The sequence below is a fragment of the Triticum urartu genome, chromosome 3A, assembly GCF_056163025.1.
Source record: "Triticum urartu cultivar PI428250 chromosome 3A, HENAU_Tu73, whole genome shotgun sequence".
In the NCBI taxonomy this organism is placed as follows: Eukaryota; Viridiplantae; Streptophyta; class Magnoliopsida; order Poales; family Poaceae; genus Triticum; species Triticum urartu.
Window position 1 is genome coordinate 129555313 of NC_141875.1, and position 16716 is coordinate 129572028.

Here is a 16716-nt window from a genome sequence, read left to right on the forward strand (position 1 = left end):
GATTGCTTCACAAAACAAAAGAGCAAACCAAGACTAGGATCGCAATACCTCCACAACCACCTCAAGCAAAAAGGACGCAAACAAGAGAGAGGCCATCTTCAGCCCTCCTTCCTCCTCGTGATCCACTGCTGCATCCTGCTATGATTACTCCGCCATGCCCCATCCCAGAGGGACAGCAGCCGACACCGGCGGAGTTGTGATCATACACGCACGTAAGTGAAACAAAAAATATTTATATACGCATCTTGTATTATCTGCACATTTTCTGTTCCCTCCAGAATAACAAGTTCATAAACTACATTTTAACGTGCTGTTTGGATTATTTTTTTTCTTTTTCTGCAGACGCCGGATCTACCGGAGTATCTAATACCAAGACTAAAGATGCGATTCAAAGATGTAGAGAAAGCAAGGGAATTTTATAACAGATACGCCAGGCACGTTGGTTTTGGAATCAGGAAGACGGGTGGAAATGACAACCACAAGTATTTTGTTTGCGCCTTCCAAGGGATACACACATCTTCTATTTCAGAGGCCAACAGGAAGCGAAACAAAACATCGTAGAGGACGGGATGCAATGCAAGAATGAGGGTGAAGGTGCAGGAGGATGGCACATGCGTGGCAGTGGACATTGAGTACAATCATAATCACCAGCTCATGCAAACTGATGACATGCTGGTATTTTTGCACTCACACAAGAATTATGACCCCACTATTCTGGAGTATCTAAAGCTCCTGCAGTACCATGATGTCAAGCACACAGCAATCATGTCCATGCTATCTGAAAATGTAGATGGAAGCTACTTCCTAAGCATGACCGGACGAGACCTACTAAACCAGTAAGTATTCAAACACCCACATGCTGCAATGTAAAAATAGCATCCTAGCTCACAACCCCTTTGATATCAAAAATAACAAATGCATGTTGGCGTGTGATTTGCAGGAAAGCCATGAATGCAAGGAAAGATGATTTGGATGATGTATTAAAACTTGTTTCATTCTTCAAAGACATGAAGGCAATAAATGATGAGTTTTTCTATGACATCCATGTGGACAAGGACAAGTCAATTAAAAACATTTTCTGGTCCAATGCAAGCTGCTGAGGAGCCTATCAAGACTTTGGTGATTGCGTAACATTTGACACGACTTACAAGACCAATAGATTTCATATGCCCCTGGGAGTGTTTGTTGGAACAAACCATCACTTGCAGTCAACGATATTTGCTGCTGCCCTGATAAGAGACGAAGATGCAAAGTCATTCAACTGGCTGTTCAATACATTTCTACGGTTCATGAACAATAAGCACCCAACTTGCATTCTAACAGGTGAGTTCAAAAAAAAACTCCTCAAGTTTCATCATCTTTTCGGTCTATGGGTCTCTATTGATTGGGTACATTTGTTTTTTCTGAAAAATGTAAATAATGCAGTTCAACCACTGTTAGCATAGAAGTCCAACTAGCAATACAAGAAAGAAAATTTATCTTCACATGTTTAGAAAAAAAGTAGTTATGAATGTGAAGTTCAAGTACATGAATCATAGAAGTTCAAGGACGAAGTTGTTAGATAAAAATATGTAGCATGTTCAGAAAAACATAGTTATTTATGTGAAGTTCAATCACTGCTACCACAGAAGTTCAACAACACTGTTGTAAGAAAAAATTTGAGTGTGACACTACTAGTTTGTCTACTACTAACTGTGAAGTTCAAGCACTGGTACCATAGAAGTTCAGCAACACTGCTGTAAGAAAATAATACATGTGACATTCTTAGATAGCCATACTACTAGATGTGAAGTTCAATTACTTGTGCAACATAAGTTCACCATCAGTACAAAAAGGAATAAAGTTTCATTTTTTTTAATTCGATCAGACCAGTGCCCATTGATGACGAAAGCTATACCACAATCATTTCCAAACACCGTCCACAAGCTATGTCGTTGGCACATATTGAAGAAGTACAAGGAATACCTCGCGTTGCTGTACAAAAAGTATAAAACATTCAAAGAGGAGTTCACAGCTATATTGAACTGGCCGCTGATGCCAACGGAGTTTGAAGATGCCTGGGCTGAACTCGTGCACAAGTACCACCTGGAGAACGACCAGATGATGATGCAGCTCTGGAGTGATAGGAAGATGTGGATTTCAGCATATTACAACATTTTCTGTGCTAGAATGACTTCCACACAACGAAGCGAAAGCATGAACCATGTGCTAAAGAAAGGGTTTGTCAAGGGGACCCAGAACCTACACAAGTTTGCTAGGCGGGTCAATGCTTGCATACAAACTCGGATGCAGAAGGAGAACAAGCAAACAATGACCAGCATGGTATAATGACAAGTACAAAACACCACCATCATGTTTCTGTTTACCTTCAACATGTGCACTTTGAATTTTAAAAAATGAAACCCATGATTCTGCTTCGACTAATATCTTACTTTTTGACATGTGCAGACCAATCCTGTGACAAAGACAACTTACGGCTATGAGGAGGACATGTCTATCAAGTACACGAGAGCCGTGTACACCAAGATGAGGAATATGATGAGAAAGGCCACGCTATTTTGCGCAAAGCGTACAGCAGAGTCCACTAAGTACCTTGTGTACTACCACAACAAGCCAGGCCATGATGATGAAGAAAGATTTTCCTGGTCAAAGCATGAATTCCAGGTTGTAGCTGACCCAGACAATGAAATATACGAGTGTGAATGCAAGCTCTGGACACACACAGGTGAGCGGGAAAACAAACTCATTAATTAGCTAGACTAGTAGTATCATATCAAAATTTATGAAACTCATTGCTGGCTCACAAACTATGTATTCTGCATTCATCGCAAAATGCAGGCCTGTTCTGCCTTCACATCATAAACATACTGGACTACCTGAAGCCTGACAAATTTCCAAACAAGTATATCCTCAAACGGTACACAAAGACTGCAAAATCACAGCCAACCTTTGATACAAGGAACTACAACACAACCGCATCGGATGGCAGCTCAAGGCTACCGAAGCAAGACATCTTGCTGCAGCTGAATTCGATGGTTAACAAGAAAGCGATGAGATGTGACCAGCAGTATGACAGAGCCTACTATGTTCTCAAGAGGCTCGTGGAAGAGCTTGGTGCAATACATTCAGCAAATCGAGCGGATGCTGACAAAAGGATGGCTGAAGAGGACGCTGAAATTTAAGATGACCTTCACTATTATGCAGCTGAAATGCTCAACGCCGCCGCTGAAGCCAACCAATGCAAGCAGGGTGATGGCCAATCAATGGAGCAGCGACAGCAAGAGACGATGAAACTGCCGCTGTATTCTGAAACAAAGGGTAGGAAGAAAATTACCGCAACAAAGAAAAGTGACAAGAGAGAGCAAATAAAGGCACCACCTGCAGGAAGAGTCGTGGTGCTCGATGAGAATGGAGTGCCACTTGGACACAGGAAATGTAGTGTGTGCAACCAGGTTGCGGGACACAACAAGCTGACCTGTCTAACACTCTTGGAAAGAAACAATGCCGAGGAGGTCAAGCAACCCAAATCTCAAAAACAGCAACCCAAAGTTATGGAACAAAAGAAGGGACCACACCCATAGAAAGCAAGGACCAGACTTTGTAGCATATGCAAGGAGTATGAACCACATAAGGCAAGAACATGCCCGAAGCGAGCAGATGCTGAAAAGACAAGCAAAAAGCCAGAGAAGAAACAGAAAGCAAAACCCAAAGCCAGCAACAAGAAAGAGGTGGAAGAGGAAGAGGAAGACGAAGACGAAGACACCGTCGAAGAAGAGGAAGACGAAGACGAAGACACCGTCGAAGAAGAGGAAGACGAAGAGGAAGAGAACGATGAAGAGAAAGAGGAAGAGGATGATGAAGAGGAAGAGGAAGAGGACAATGAAGAGGAAGAGGTACATGTCAAGCAAAAACCTATACAACCAAAGCCTAGGAGGAGCGCAAGGCTGATGAACAGTTAGAATAGGTCAATTAACACAATGCAAACTTATGTCATGTCAATGTCCAGAAATATTATGTCATCCCCTTTTATTGTTGAACTTTCAAAGAAGTCCTGGTAACATACACAATGAAGTTCACGTAGTATTACTTCAGAAGTCCTGGTATGTTATGAGATGAAGTGATGTGCTGATGATGTACTGCATGAAAGAGCAAGCAGTAATAAAATGAAAAACATACACTGTGAAGTTCAAGTAATACTACTGCAGAAGTCCTAGTATGTTATGGGATGAAGTGATGTGCTGGTGATGTATTGCATGGAAGTGCAAGCAAGAACAAACATGAAAAACATATACTGTGAAGTTCAAGTAAGCTTACTGCAGAAGTCCTGGTATATTATGGCAGGAGGTGCTCGTGTTGTATTCCATAAAAGTGCAACCAGCAAATAATCATATAGTATTGAAGTTCAGGTCAGCTTATAGAAGAAGTTTTGGTATATAAAAATCGATGTAGGAAAAAATATGCTTAAAAAATAAAGTTTCACCGCATAAACTAAGGTTAGCAAGCCTAAGACAATGCGTTCAAATGTGAAGTTCTACTTGGATACGTGCAGAAGTTCATGTACAATGCCGACAAAAGATAAAGAAACGTCAACAATATTTCCACACAGATTTACATATGAAATACGTTCGCACTTGAAAAAAACACAAAAAAACAAATATAGATTCTACGCAAAAGCATACATATTGGTTGGGGTTGAACATTACAAATACATTACACAACACAGAATATCCTCTCCATCTGAAACCAGCAGCCCATCCACATCTCAAAGCAGAAGTTCAAGTCTATGATCATATGTTGGGAGCCCGAAAATAAACAACACAAAAATATCAAGCAGTTAACCCAAAACCGAGGCAGAAGTTCAGGTACATCTGTTGGGGCAAAAACATTCAACACATGGATACTGAAAAACGACGCAGTACATTGAAATTCACAAAGCCAAATCATTCTTCACACCAAATGCATTTGTCCACAATATCATAAGTAATAGTGCTGCACCTATAGATACACAAATCACTAAAAACATTCTTACAACCAAATCTTTACGGAATTGTTCCAATCATTATCAAACCTAAAAATCTGTACGAAATCAAATCTACAGATGAAACTAATGCTTCGAATTCACGGGCCAAAGGATTGGATCTCTTTAGAGAGCTCTGAACGCACGACTTCATTCTTCTCGCTAAAAATCAGAGTGTGCATGAACTCAGCCTTCCAGTCATCTGCAGCAGCCTGGAAACAAAAGAAAGGTGAAAACGATGGTTTAGTAACGGATATCTAAAACCACAGCAGGAGCGTCTCAGCAAAAACACACAAGAATAATCAAAGGATGATGAGACAAGAACAAAGAAAGAATATACTTCCACATCACGAAAATCTTCAACAATCTCATCGCCATCATACGAAGAGCTGAACTTCACGGCAAAGAAACCACAATCATTACTCTTCTGCTTTGGGACATCGATGAAAGTCGGCCTCTTTGCAATAGTCACCCGGTTAGGCTGCTTGCTCGCCTTGTATGCAGCCTTGCCGTACACCTCCTCGAGCAACCCAACAAATCTCTTCATCTGCCGGTAATAACAAAATTAGATGAAGCCAAAAACATGTTAACCAAAATAGTTAAGTTCAGGTACATAAAAAAGCGACACTTGCATAAGATCCACCTAAACAAAATAGCAGAAGTTCAACTTCTAAATGACAAACAGTTCAAGCAGTATTACCAAAACAGAGACAGCAACATATTTTGTCAACACAAGGCATAATAAACTTCGTGTCAAACAAGAGAATATAAAAGGAGGTTCAGGCTAAGAAACACTCATGATATTTTGGCAGTCCCCGTGGAAACTCGATCGCGATGTTTGCATATTATCGTAAGAAAGTGAATCAAGGATGTCAATGCTCCCACGATATCTATTCAACACATACACATTGTAGTGCGCCATTGTGCCAATTGGCTTGAATAGAATCAAGAAAACCTGCCAAGAATGAAAGGACCGGTGAACACAAACTATAAAAGCATATGTACTGAAGAACCGGCATGAAAAAAAATTTCTTGACAAACTCAGCAAAAGGATGCACATGAAATTAAAAAAAGCAAGAGTTATGAAAACCTAACCAGCTTTGCGTTAAGAAGGTCTTCTTCCTTGCGAACAAACATTGGGAGGAGACCAGCAGATTTTTTTGCATCAAACTTTGGAACTGTTGCACCGAAGAAATCGTACTCTAGGCAGTACTGTGCATTCACAAAAACACAATTAAAACACCTCCCAAATGCTACTACAACAAAACTAAGGCAAAAAGAAGGAGATAGGGGTGCAAAGAACTAAAACCTGTATGAAGTAGGGACTAAGTACAACCCTGTCAGCACTAGTGAATATCTCAGAGGTCTCCGGCTTATCCTTCCACAAATTTATGAGATAATGCATTATGTCTCCTTCCATCTGCTGCCCTTCACCAAAAAGCGTATAAAAGACACGTCCTATGAGGTCAATCACATTCGCAGGGATGGTAAACATGCAGTAGCTTATCCTGCAGAATACAAAAGGATGGTAAAAAATATTAGAAGTTCAGATACAACAACAAAGAGAAGTTCAGACACTATAACTCAAAAGGCAAGAGGAGACATAAAACAGAAGTTCAGATACTACAACAACGGCAGTTCAGACAATACAACAACAGAATTTCAGACACTACAACTCCAAGGCAAGGGAGCAACAGATGAGGGTAACTCACTCAGAATACATCTGCAGACCGTCTTTACTCAACACATATTGTCTCAACTTCCGGGCCTCGGATAGATGAGGGTAACTTATTTTTTCAGGGCAGCGACAGGAGAACGCCACTTCAAAGGCAATCTTGATGCTCTCTTGGAGGAAGTTATGTTCCCAGACTCTACTACCGGTTTCCTCCTGGTGATCACAACATTCTTCCGACATCTACCAGCAACAGTACCAGCAGCACATTTAGCATTCTTCAGGTAAGCAATCTTCTCAAAATCATCATCGGACGAAATCACTTCTGCTTCGGCTGCTTCGACTGCATCAGCCTTCCTGTAGCAAGGGGTTTTTGGAGTACCACGAATACCACCAGCCTGCTTCCCCAACTTGGAAGGAATAAGGGTCCGAGGTCTATCATCTCCTATCGGAGCTGTACTCATCGGTTCCTCCCTAGGCTGGTATTCCTGTGACCCGAGGAATGAGTAGTGGTAGTCGGTCAGCTCCAACGGTTCCACTGTCAAAAGCAAAAAGGAAGAGAAAACATCACCATTAAATACAACTGAAGTTCAGGAACATCACAATGTGCAGTCCAACTAATAAAGATGACATGGTTACTACTCAAGCTGACCTAAAAAATTAGTTGCAGTAAAACACTAAATGAAGTTCAGGCACAACCAGAGGCACAGTTCAAGATAAACCGATGAACTGTAAATCATTCAACTACAGCTAACAAAACCATAGAAAGGCGTCATCTCTGAAGTTCGATTATAAAAGAAAATGCTCATGTCCATTTAAGCAAAACAAAACACATAAGCAAAATTAAAAAACATAGAAATGAAGTTCATGTACAAAGAAAATGCTCCTCTCCTTCCGAAACAAGCAGCCCAGCCAGACCTCAAGCAGAAGTCCAAGTTCAGAGAAAAATATGAAGTTCAGGTAGAATAAAAGATGCAGTGCAGGTAAGAAGTACAAGTACCAAAATACTTACATGTGTAGTAGCCAAACAGAGCTTGGAAGTCTGTCTCAAACAGGTTAGAAGAAGCGATTGAGTATAGCCACGTCTTCCTGATATCCCCGATATTCTCATGGGAATAATTTGCAAGAACCCCGTCATGATACGAATTAACATTCATAAGCATGAAGAATCCGCAGTCAATACTGACATCAAACGAAGTAAAAGAAATAGTGCTAGGACAGAAAAATAAAGCCAACGAATTAAATACGTCGCACCTTAAGTACAATTACAGTTAAACGGATGTGAAAAGAGAAAAAGTCGAACTCATACTTGTTTTGCTGCTGGGGGACATCAATCCAATCCAGAGGGAAATTGTCGATGCTAATAGGACTGAAGGGTGTCTCCCTGTCGTTGCTGGCATCCTTCCAAAGCCTCTTGATGTTGTCGGTCATCTGTCGAAACAGGCGTACCGCACATCCATCTTTTGGTCCATAGTAGGAATCGAGAAGCTGAAACCTTGAATTCTTCAGGTCAAGGAACACCGACACCCAATGACTGACACCACCCACGGAAGCAGGAAGCTCAGGCGGGTCAAAAGTAGGGAAAACAACCTAAAGCAACATAAACACACGAATCATTAAAAATGAGAATTAATATCAGAACGGTACAAAAAGAAAAATAAAACAAATATTAACACAGTGGATCGCACTGCAAAACTAATACAGAGGCAAAGAACAAGATATTGCATACCAAATCATGTGCATCCATGCTATCTGGACCACTCACCATGAAGTACTTCCTCACACAGGAATCAAAATGACCTCTGAAAATCTTGTCCTAAAATAATGCAGACAACACCAACATATGAAAAAATACAAAAATGAGACGAACAAGTTTTAAGTAAAATGGTAAGGAACAAAACAGAAAAGAAATCACTGTATGGTTGACTTACACAAACCCAATACGGCAGTATGAGTTTATCCGATCCCTGGTACTTCGCACGTAGACAATAGAGTGCACACTCAGCCACATTAGATGTAAGCATTCCGCAAGGACCAAAAGATATTGCGACTTCTTGAACAGAAGCTTCACACTCCTTGTTTTGGAACATAATCATTGATCTAAAACAAGCGAATAGAAAGTAAAACAAGTTAAGCAGCAGGAACTCAGGAAGTTCATAACACGTGTTAGCACAGAAGTTCAGCTATATCACAACAGGCAGTGCAGTACAAAAGAGGCCAGAAGTTCAGCGCCAGAGAAGCAAAAAAACAAGAAGTTCAGGTACATAGAGTTGAGAAGTTCAGGTATGAAATCACAGGCAGTTCACTGGGGGTACATGGATGATGTAAATGTTGAGCAGCTGCACTCACCTCTTGGAACGGTCGTTCCTAAGCCTAGTTACACTGTAATAAAAGTCATCAACCTTCTTTCGCACGACAGCAAGGTCGCTATCTGCTCACCAAAAAAATAGCAATTAACAGCAACACTCAAAGCACATAGATTCACGACAGTTTTAATTAAGACCAACATTCAAGCACAAACATTCAAAACGTAAGCACATCTCAGCTGCTACATCAGGAAAGATAAAACACAGCATCATAGACATCACAACCCATGCATTACAAACATCCACTCACATAGAAAACAGGTTCACTTAACATTCTTTACAACCCACACGACAAACAACAAAACCAGAAGTTCAACTTAGACCACACAGGCAGTTCACAGGGGGTATCATGGACTAAACCAAAACAACAAAGAGGGAAGGGAATGGGGAAAGAAGAGAGAAGCATGCTCCTCTCTTCATGGATCCTTGCCTAGACCAGTGGCAGCACTGGAATGATCAACCTCCTCTCCATAGCTATCGCTTTCGGTATGTTCATCGTCATCTCCAGCAGACGTTGCAGTGTCATCAGGAAGGACACCAGTAGCAGCTGGAGCACCAGGAGGATCTGAAACAAGAAAAACTTTTGATTGTGCCTGTACAGCATTAACATCAACTGATGGCTCTGCTGCAGGAGACTTCTTCGGGCTTGCAGCAGCACTACCACCAGTTTCAACAACAGACTCAACAGCATCTTTCTCCAAAATGATGTCTCCAGTTGTCTTGCCCTGCTCAGCATTTGAAACCTCGACGACAATGGACCACTGAGGTTCAGTCAGGACCACCCCGTCGGAGCAGCCGGTGCCTGAGACGGGCATGTCTGCAACCTTCTCCGGAGGAACACTAACATCATCATTCTGCTGCTGCAAAAAGAATCAGAAAGTCATTACAAAGGGCTGACTGAACCTCATGCACAGGAGCAGCAAGTCCATCTCAGGGGCAACAAGACAAAATGGACAAGAAAAATGGTACCTCATTTTCACTGCCATGAACCTCATCAACTATTACGCCACTAGCCAGAGCAGGTTCATGCACAGGGGCAGCCTAATGCACAGGAGCAGCTTCATGCACAGGTAAAACATCCTCCTCAACCCTAGCATCATCATGAACAACCTAAAATAAAAAAATCATTTAGAAAACAAATACCTAATCAGCAGAAGTTCAGATTGCACAATCAGAGAAGGTTCAGCTATCACAACTGACACATAATGGAAGTCCAAAATACAGTAAACATAGCAGGTCAGATATCAAACTACTCTAAGATACAAAAGGGAACAAAAAAGGGCCAGTCATCGAAGTCATGGAAGTTCAAGTGCTGTAGCAATTGAAGTTCAGGTTCAATAAACAGATAAGGTCACCTAGGAACACTAGTGCTAAAAAGAAATAGTTTACGACACATCAAATCAACAACGCTCGCCTATGACCACAAACAGTAATAACTGAAAGTTAACATTTAACATTGAACACTAGTGCAAACCTCTTTGGTATGCTCCACGTGGCCTCCTTCACGACCCGAACGAACAGAATCCTGCCTCTGAATTTGTCTCACAACAACACTTGCCTCATCTTCAAAAGGCTTGCAACGAGCATCCTGCATTTCCTTGAACAGCCCAACGCTAGTCCGGAGGTGGGAAGTGCTCTGGCGAAGCTCTTCAAGAAATTTAGCTTCAATACATAAGACCTCCTTCGAAGACTCAGCATCAAACCCATGTCCGGGAGGAAGAATCCCATCAACGCGACTAAGATGCTCAGCAGTCGAAGGAACACGAGCCAACTCCCCACAAACAGTTTCAAGAAGACTGTCAATCCTAACCAGAGAAACATTGGCAGCTTCAAACAAATCCTTGCAAGAAACGCCACCTGCAGCACTCACATGGGCAGAAGAACCTCTTGGATCTACAGGGGGCACCAGTATTAACATCCCGGGAGAAATCAAATCTTGGGGAACTTCCACTCCCTAGGCCGGCAGAACGAGGCATAGTTAGAACAAGACGTTTGATAACCCTAAAGAACACAACCTTAGCCTATGTCTTCCACTGCATACAAAAACAAAAGTCAACGCGTCCGAAAACAAATGAAGGAACATGGGAACAAAAAATATACAAGACAATACCAGAAGTTCAAGGAAAGAATAATGCATAGAAACACTCACAGGCAGTCTCCCAAACACCCAGTTGGTTGGGTCATCATCACCTTTCGTGACCAAGTCAGCCGCAGCAAGCTCAAGAAGCTTGGCCTGATCCATGAAATTGATGCGAGGGGTCCTCAAGTCAATATTAGGCGTCTTGCCAATGATAAGGCAGTCCAGATACATAAGAAGCGGCACGATGGCACAGCCTGTGACATCTTTTCCTCTGCTAGTACCTTGCTGATACCTAACAACAGCACTCCGAATATCTTCAACAACCAACTGGTAGTAGTCCATGTCTGCCATATCCTCAAACACAAGGTTCTCGGCCATTGCTGCCTCCCTGGACACTCGTGTAGACGTTCCAGGGATAACCACCTTCATGAAAACAATAAGGTAAAACACCTGCAGAGCAAGATCATCCTTCGTCTCATCCTTCACAAGTTCAGCGAGGATATTCCGCAAATCCTTTGTCTTGATGTCGTCACTCCTAGCATACCCAAGCTTGCCCTTCAACCTCATAACAGCATCATCGAAACCATCATTCGAGGGCCTAGGGGGGGTACGATTACCTTGAGGGAACCCAAAGAGATGGTGAATAGCATCACTTGTAATACGTATAACCTTGTTCACCTCACCCATGTCCAAAATCATGGTTGAAGGGTCAATCCTCGTGTAGATGTTGCCCATCAAAGGACGAGAAATGTTGGAATCAACCTTCAAGTCAAACACACAACCAAAAACAGCCTTGATAAACCTCGCCTTGTGCCTATCTTGTAGCATTTTCGCACACGTCTTGACCTCTCCTAGTGAGCAGCGAACCGTCTTGTTAAAACGTTTCACCTCACCTCCTCCTTGGCCACCTTCTTCGGGTGCTTTGCCTCCTCTCTTCCTCCTCTCAGGCCGCTGCACAAGCTGATACTGAAAAAAATACATTGACAAGGAAAAAAGGCAGAACAATGACACACAACCTTCACCAAAATTCCACTTATGCCTACATATACGCACTACATCTCAGAAGTCCAACCATGTTTACATAGGCAGTACAACCATGTATGACCAGAAGTTAACATGCTTTCAAAAATGTTGGAAATTTACAAAAAGCAGAAGTTCAACCATGTATACCAAGGCAGTAATCAAATATGTATCTCAGAAGTCCAACTATGTCTACATAGGCAGTACAACCATGTACGAACACTAGACAACATGCTTTCAAAAAACTGTTGGAAATTTACAAAAGCAGAAGTTCAACCATGTATACCAAGGCAGTAATCAAACATGTATCTCAGAAGTCCAACTATGTCTACATAGGCAGTACAACCATGTACGAACACTAGACAACATGCTTTCAAAAAAATGTTGGAAATTTACAAAAGCAGAAGTTCAACCATGTATACCAAGGCAGTAATCAAACATGTATCTCAGAAGTCCAACTATGTCTACATAGGCAGTACAACCATGTATGAACACTAGTCAACATGCTTTCAAAAATGTTGAAAATTTAAAAAGCAGAAGTTCAACCATATACACTAAGGCAGTAATCAAACATGTATACAAAACAAGTTGAGCTAATTTCTTCATGTATATACCCAGAAGTCCAACTATGTACACAAAGGCAGTAATACCATAAAAGCAAAGCACGTCGGCTAATTTATTCGTCTATATTGAGATGGAGCAGAAGGTCAGCTATGTACGCCAAGGCAGTGCTAAAAACAATAAAACTACAGCAACAGCGACAAATGCTCTAAAAAACAGTAAACATGAGACATTCATACCTGATTAGCGGCAGCATCATCATCAACGTCGTCCTCATCATCAGCATTGAAATCAGCATCATCCTTGTCTTCTGGATTAACACGAGAACGCTTCTTCACACCCTTGTTGACCTTTGCAGGTGGAACCTTGGGCTTCACGCCGCATTTCTTCCCCTCACCAGATGCACCAGCACCAAGCGGAGAAGGTGTAGGCGCGGCAGTGGCAAGCACACGAGGACTACAGCGTGGCGTACCACCAAGGCCTAACCCTTCATCTTCAACAACTTCTGCAGGCCTTGAAACACGTGGGTTCCTCCGAGGAGTAACTTCACCAACTACTAGCTTCCTCGCAGTAGTCTTCTTGATTTTCTTCTTAACAGGGACAACCGTGCCATCACTACCACACGGCACGTCTTCCTCAACAGTGAGCTCAGCCGCATGAACAGATCCAGGAACATCAGAACCTTTCTAAAGGCAGGTCGCCCTCTTCTTGTCAAAATTTTCTTGCTTCTTCCTCTTACGTTGGTCCTCCAGGAGAAGCTGAAAAGGCACATCCTCGGGTTGCGTGACAGGTTCAGTGCCATCAACAGACTGCGACTGCGTCTCTGACATCTGAAGAGAGCACAAAGGATCCGGAACGGAATCACAACCTTTGACTGAGGGAGCCCCCTCCTCAGCTGCAGCAGGGTTTTCTGATAAACCCAACTCAGATAAAACAGCGTTGATGGTGTTCACAGCTTCCTCCTCTGTGGGCACATCTGCAAAAAACACAAAAAATCGAAGCAAAAAATAACAAAAAGTCATGAACAAAAACAAAAACAAACGACATGAACAAGCTAAAAACATGGCTGAAAACTTTAAAATGAAAAGAAAAGGGGTTTCACATACTAGGTGAAGCAAGAGCTGCAGAAGCAAGATCCTCGAGGCTTGAAACATTCTCAAGGCTCGGAGCAACCTCGGCAATCAAAGTCAAAGGAATACTATTCAACTCATCACCAACTACAAAAAATGCAAGTAAAAAGGAAACTGAGTTCTAATGCACAATCCTACACCAAAGGGACTTCTACTTTGACAACAATGTCCAATAACAAGAAGTTCAACAATACCTAACAAAGCAGTAAACATAACAAACAAACTAAAATCTACACACTAACTATAAAAACAATCTACACTCAGAGGGGCTACTACATATAACATGAATGTCCAGAAGTTCAACAATATATAACAAAGTAGTAAACACAAAATGTGCATAACAGAAGTTCAACCAAATTTCATTATGAACAAACAATAATTAAAACTAGAAGTTCAACTATGTGACCCAAGCAAATAGCACATAAAAAATATGTAGCATGACCACAAATAGTATTTCACAGCCAAACTAAATATCAATACCATGAACATGATAACAAATAAAAAAACAAAAGATATACACTATAAATATGAATCATTTGGGAAGTCCAACAACACTTGGTGACATAGTTTCACCTGCAAATCATCAACTAAAAAGTAAAGCAACACTACTAACTCAAGCTAAGGGTAAAAAGCATACACATAACCTTTCTTAGAAGTTCACACTAATAAGAATGGCAGTCCAACAAGAAAAGTAAATGAAGATATGGGCAGACATATATAAGAATACTGCTTTAAAATACAAGATCCAACTACATTAAGATACCTGGAGACGGTTTGGAAGCTATGACAACACAACGCCCTTGACGAATGAAACTCCAAACCCTAGAACAACCTACTAAATCATACAACAAATACAAAAAACAACTAAATGAAACCCTAGGATGAAACAACTAGATAATATCAACAAGTATGAAAACATGAACAGTAGCACATATAGGCAAGCACAAACAAAAAAAGAATCCAGAAACTAACTAGCATGTGACAGACAAAATCTAGACTTCGAAATCAACAATACTAAGACAATTAGATACATCAGATTCAGCATGAACCATCACACCACACCCTCTCTCACATGCATCTAAATGCTGAAATCACCAAAGGGGAAATGAAATCCAATCAACTCTGAATGGAGAAATAGCACACACAAGCATCTCATAGACAAATCTGACCACGGGGGAATGGAATCCACCCACCACACGCACAAGAACCCTACCTAATCTCCCATCAAACCATTAGAAGAAGGGGGTAGGAGGCGGACGCGAGAGCACACAAGAGGCGGACTCAACAGATCTGGCAAAACTAAAAGCAAGCATTAGGGGGGCGGGGGGCAGCATTTTTACCTCTCGAAACAACTCCCGCACACACGAATCCCGCGGCGGTTCTTCCACTCCCCACGACGCCACGCGCACCTTGCAACCGCGCAGGCAGTTGCCGTCCTCGCTTCAGAGAAGAATAGAGCGAGTTGGGCGAGGGAGAGCGGGGCGTGGGGGAGAAATAGGAGCGGGGGCGTGTGCCGGTTACTCCAGCACGAGGGCAGGGGACAGGGACAGAGAAATGGGGGAGAGTTGGAGGCGAGGAAGGCAACGGAGCGACAGAGAGGGGGAAGAGAGCGAGCGACAGGGGGAGAGGGGTTTTCTGATAGGTGGTGACGAGGGAGATGCTCACTTAATGCCTACCTGTCGTGGGAATTGCAGCGCCACTGAATTTACAGTTTTACCCCCCCCCCCCCCAACAGCTAAAAAAGTAAATACATCTATAGATAAATGAATGCACCATTTGAATGCATCTATTATAATGAGATAACTTCACATGATAGCACTACTGATATCCTTAAAACCAAAAATAGATGGCAAATGCACTACCAAAGGAAGAAAAATACATAGATAAATATGCACCTAAAAAACAACAGAAAGAAGTTCAAAAAATAAAGAACAGAAATTCAAGTACTCTAATAAAAGAAGTAATGGCATAAGAATAAATAAACCCTAAGAAACAAAATGAAGAAGTTCAAGTAAAAAAACAGATGAAGTTCATATCTAACACTAAACCATAATAACCCTAAACCCTAAAAACCCTAAGATAGATAGTGGGGTCACGGATGTGACGGACTCGCCTCCGCATGCGATGACGCGGCACGCCGCGTCGTCGCCTGCTCCGGCTCGTTCCTGTCTCGGCCTCGCAGGGGGAGGGGAGGGGGGCCCGACCCCCCCTCCCCCCTGCTCGGCCTCGCGCTACTGCATTGGTCAATACGCGCAATGCCGATTTCAATATCTACAAAATATTTAAATCCAAAAAATAACAACCTCAAATTTAACATGTTAAAAACGATTATCACACTGAAGTTCAGGATAGTTATTCAGTGAAGAACAACAACTATTATAAGTACAAATAACATACTAGAAAAAATAAAAAAATACGCATATCCATCGCCCAATTACATGGCTATTCACGGGACTAAGTCAAAAAAATCCAAACCAATGCAAAGAATGAAAAGTAACATAAAAAAGAAGGAAATACAGAGGAATTGCTTTATTACTTTGCAAAGAAGGAAAAAGCAGAAGTTCACGTATAAAGAACATAGAAGTCTAGCTTCTACAAATGACCCTTACATGATCTGGAAAAAGTGCATGCATACTTGGGCTAATCCCATGATTGCTCATGAGACAAAAGTATAAAAAGGAACATCTGAAGAATTAAAAATACGAAAGGAAACCAAACAAAGAAAAATATAGAGCACCATGCGCCTTCGCCTTGCAAATGTGGAATGTAATCTGGAAAACCATAAGTTCAACCATTAATAAAAAAAGAGAAGTCCGGATCTTACCAAAGATTAGTGGATGATCAAAAAACTATACCAAAACATAGACTAA

General features: G+C 41.7%; 1 protein-coding gene across 1 annotated transcript; it reads left to right on the forward strand.

Moving 5' to 3' along the window:
• Positions 1 to 582: 582 nt before the first annotated feature.
• Positions 583 to 3182, forward strand: LOC147978912 (protein FAR1-RELATED SEQUENCE 5-like). The gene is made up of 6 exons (XM_087514942.1): positions 583 to 836; positions 941 to 1088; positions 1209 to 1323; positions 1868 to 2322; positions 2449 to 2725; positions 2839 to 3182. Exons 1-6 carry the CDS (start codon positions 583 to 585, stop codon positions 3180 to 3182), a joined length of 1593 nt encoding a protein of 530 aa, XP_087371068.1.
• The last annotated feature ends 13534 nt before the right edge of the window (positions 3183 to 16716 follow it).

What these genes read in the sequence shown, in the direction of transcription:
- LOC147978912 (XM_087514942.1), top strand. Translation starts at nt 583, where the DNA reads ATGAGGGTGAAGGTGCAGGAGGATGGCACATGCGTGGCAGTGGACATT. An exon ending in GGACGAGACCTACTAAACCA is followed by an intron (nt 837 to 940) that starts GTAAGTATTCAA and finishes TGTGATTTGCAG; the next exon opens with GAAAGCCATGAATGCAAGGA. An exon ending in CAAGCTCTGGACACACACAG is followed by an intron (nt 2,726 to 2,838) that starts GTGAGCGGGAAA and finishes CGCAAAATGCAG; the next exon opens with GCCTGTTCTGCCTTCACATC.